This window comes from Fusarium tjaetaba (genome assembly GCF_013396195.1).
Source record: "Fusarium tjaetaba strain NRRL 66243 chromosome Unknown NRRL66243_c0000574, whole genome shotgun sequence".
Taxonomy (NCBI): domain Eukaryota; kingdom Fungi; phylum Ascomycota; class Sordariomycetes; order Hypocreales; family Nectriaceae; genus Fusarium; species Fusarium tjaetaba.
In genome coordinates this window covers 1-3,869 of record NW_023501770.1, presented here as the reverse complement: position 1 = coordinate 3,869, position 3,869 = coordinate 1, and the positions used below count along the sequence as shown (strand labels likewise).

The following is a 3,869-nucleotide window of genomic DNA, read 5'->3' as shown; positions in this document are numbered from 1 at the left end:
AATCGGTTTGTCCGGAGCTAGACGAGTCCTCATACTTCTCGACCACTCTGAAAGACTTGGCTCGTTCCGCCGACTTGCAGTCTTCTTCGGCCCCCTCTCTGACTCTCTGCGCTCCTTTGCCTCCTTTACTTTGGGCTTGGTCACGATGGAGCTTCTGCGACCCGCAGATGAGCGTCGCGGCCGTCTTCCTAGAGATGTGCGTCCTGATTGTCGTCTCTTTGGTCGACCCAACTCATCTGACGTGAGGCTGGGGAAGTTGGCTTCATCTGATGACAAGTTGACTTGAGAATCGATACTGGCAAGCCTCCTGCTCATGTCCAACCATACAACCCTCCACCCCTACTCTGCGAACCAAGAGGTGAGACCTAAAGATCTCAGCCCCCAAGAACTAAAAGCAGGGGTGAAAGGTTTGAATAGTTGGACGTTTCGAACCTCCCTGCCATCCACCTGAGGTCAAATGTTAATCATCTGTTCTAATAAAGGGACACGAAATACTTACGTCGCTTCCCGAGTGGGAGCTGTCACCCAACGCAAGTGATGCGCGGGGGGGTTGTGGATGCTTCGTTGTTACCACTATCACCAGCAGAGTTACCATCTGATCGGGGAGCAAACTGGGACTCGATCTCTGAGGAATCTTCGGCAAGCGAGTTAGGGGGGTCCTATTCCCCGGGCTCGTTGCTGCCCGACTCGGATGTTGTCTCACGGACGATTGGCCCATCCGACTCATCATCAGATGAGGTCTCCGCCTCTGCGCTGTATTGCTTCCGCTTGTCGAGAGCATCTTGCATCTGGCGCCCAGATCTGGCCACCGAGTGGTAGCTATCACCCGACGCAAGTAAAGCGCGGGGGGGTTGAGGTTCACCTCCTGCGTGCATCGAATGATGGCAGCGCAAGGAGGGCACAGTCCCAGGTCCGGGTCTGAGTGTCACCCACCGTCAAGTATGACGTGGGGAGAGGGGAGAGGGAAGGTCACCGCTGCCATATTATATGCGGGGTGGTTTTGCGTCTGAAACACTTATCTGTCAGCTTCTGTGTGATAGTCAAAAGGCCGTGGGAAGTAATTACCTCTTGCTTCGCGTGGAGAATGACAAGTGTTGTGTGATAAGGTGAGGTGCATCGAACTGGGCCGCCAGCGTGAGGTAGGGGAGCATTATGGCATGATGCGATGTGCTTTGCTGGTCGAGGATTTACCGACTGAAGTCACGGAAGTGACTTGAGGAAAGATAGTCTGTTTGTATGCTTGTAGAAAGGAAAGGGCTGCAAGCTCAGCTCTGATAAGAAGGGGAGTAACTTCTCACACTCTTGCGAGGGTTCTTTGTTGATGGAGCCATATGCTTCTCATCGTGCTAGGTATTTGGAGGAAATGGGTAATAAAAGTCGCCGAGTTGAGCAATGTGCTATCAACCTTCAAGGCAAAGTATGTGGGATGGGAGCCTGTGGCAGGGGCAAGGAAGATGAGGAAATGAAGAGAGGTTTCGTTGGTCAAAGCGAGTCTTTTACTCGTTACATGAGTGGAGATATTGGTGGCTCTAGTGCAATGGGAATTTTCTTGCAAGAGTTCGTTTGTTTCTATGATGCTTGTTAGTTTGGAAGACAAAGACGCGTAGTGATGTCGAGTTTGGTGTCAACTGGTTGCAGGCTTGGGAGGTAACAACGAATATGAGATTTGTACTTACGTGGAGGGCTCACATGGCCGCTATATATGAGAGGGTGGTAGAGTTGACGTTTGATGTGTCTCTAGTGTGAGAAGATGGTGTTTTCTGCGTAGTAGCTTTCTGTTCGAGCGCTTGATATACGCAGGAAACGGAGGGAGGAGGTAGATGTGAAAGGCAGCGTGCTTCAAGGCATGAGAGTGGTGAGATCGGTTATGAAGGTAAAGAGAAGCCATCAAGACGCGTTTGGTTCTGTGACTTCATTGTGTCTGGTGAAGGAATTGCCTAACGCATGAAGAGGGAGAAGCGAGAGGTGGAGGAAGAGAGGAAGGAAGAGGAGGGGAGACGAGGGGGGAGGGGCAATTTCATCTCCGGTGCTCGCACTTCTCAGTTGTGTGGGAGTTGCAAATGGAAGGAAGGTGTGGGAAGATGATAGAAGAGGCTAGGCAGTCACTTGCTCATAGGCAACGCGTTGCTGTGGGAAATCAGGAGTGTCTCGTCCGGCCAGAGAGAGGCGGGAACTCGGTCTTTTCTAATGTAGTTTTGAAGATATGAAGATTTCGACATGAGAAATGAAAATCAAACGAAAAAGTGCATCTATTCATGAATGTGCATTAAAAAAGAAGCCATGCTGAAATTGACTTTGGGGTTGGGGGTGGATGTCTAAGGAGGATGACGGGACGCTACAGGGAGCTCACACAGAATTATGGGACCACGACAGGGGGAGAGGGGCAAGGCACACACTCTTGGACCAACCGGAGTGAGCCCTAACTTGCCGAGCTCACCCCACGGATCTCACAAAGACATGGGTAGCTCGACTTCCAAGTTTTGGGAGCTTGCCTTCCATCCATTTCACTCACTCATCATTTTCTCCTCCTCCTCCTCCTCCTCCTCACCTCTCCTCACACACCTTCACACATCTTCTCCATCTTCTCCAACTTCACTACATCTTCAGCCATGCCTCGTATCAAAGCCCCCTTAAACCTCCCTGAGCTTGTCAAATCCACATTCACAAAGGCTCGCTCCGACGGTGATTTGCATTATTTCCCCACTCAAGTCGCCATCCTCAATGTTGATTCCATCCCCGTAAGTGTCATCCTATCTTTGCTCACGAGATGAATGAGCACCGTAACCCTAGAGAATCACTGCTAACACGAAAACCAGTTCCAACTCCGCTTCTCGCCTTCTTTGGCAAACAAACCAAAGGCGCCGCCAAAGGACCTCACCAAACCCCAAAAGCCCTTTGACCCTTTTGAGAATCCATCTCCCGCTCTCAAGGTCACAGATCTTGGGCCCTCCCACTATGTCGTACTGAACAAGTTTGCTGTTGTTCCCGAGCACTTCATTCTTGCCACGACAGAGTTCAAACCCCAAACTCATGTCCTCGAAGAGTCTGACCTCGAGGCCACACTCGCCTGTATTGAGGCATATGAAGCTGCCAAAAGAACCCAAGCAGAGCAAGGCCACCGCGATGGCACACTCGGCGGCGGTGATGGTCTCTTTGCATTTTTCAACTGCGGTGACCACTCCGGTGCAAGCCAACCTCATCGTCACATCCAACTCCTCCCCATCGCGAGAATGAAAGATGGCTTCGAGGCTGACACTCCTTGGTCTGTCCTCGCCGATCAACTCAAAACCAAGATCGCTCCCTTTGCTACCTTTGCCGAAGACATCAAGCTTGGCATGTCTGGTGCAGACTTACACTCCACTTATCTCCGACTCTACCGCAAAGCCTGTCGGGCTGTTGCTCTCTACACCAAAGATCCCCTCCACACTGAAGAAGCACCCGCTGAGGGTCCCACAAGAATCAGCTACAACATGGCCATGACCAAAGACACACTTGTTGTCTGCCCCCGCCTGGCAGAGGGCGTCAAGCTCCAAAGCCAGGACGGTGATATGCTTGGTACCGTCGCTCTCAACGGCACCCTTCTTGCCGGTACAGCACTAGTCAAAAACGAGTTGGAGTGGGAAGCTCTCAAGAAAGATCCCGAGACGCTACGCAACGTCCTACGAGATATCGGAGTGCCAGCCACATTTAATAATGGCGAAACGCTTCGCTTGTAGTTTTCTACAAGTCCGCAGCCTACAAATCCTCACGGGTTAAGGCGTGCGCTGTCAGCTTCGGCTGTCAGCTATCTCAACTCAAAACAACACCTCTCAAAAGGTCCTCCGAAGAAGAGGAGCCTCTCCATTTGGGCCAGTCATCCACAGAGCCCA

The 3,869-nt window shown here is 51.6% G+C and overlaps 1 protein-coding gene across 1 annotated transcript; it reads left to right on the top strand.

The window, feature by feature from the left end:
* Positions 1–2,609: 2,609 nt before the first annotated feature.
* FTJAE_14147 (5 5 P-1 P-4-tetraphosphate phosphorylase 2) lies at positions 2,610–3,716 on the top strand (the record flags this gene model as incomplete). The annotated part of the gene is made up of 2 exons (XM_037347355.1): positions 2,610–2,738; positions 2,817–3,716. 2 exons carry the CDS (start codon positions 2,610–2,612, stop codon positions 3,714–3,716), a joined length of 1,029 nt encoding a protein of 342 aa, XP_037198840.1.
* Between the last annotated feature and the right edge of the window lie 153 nt (positions 3,717–3,869).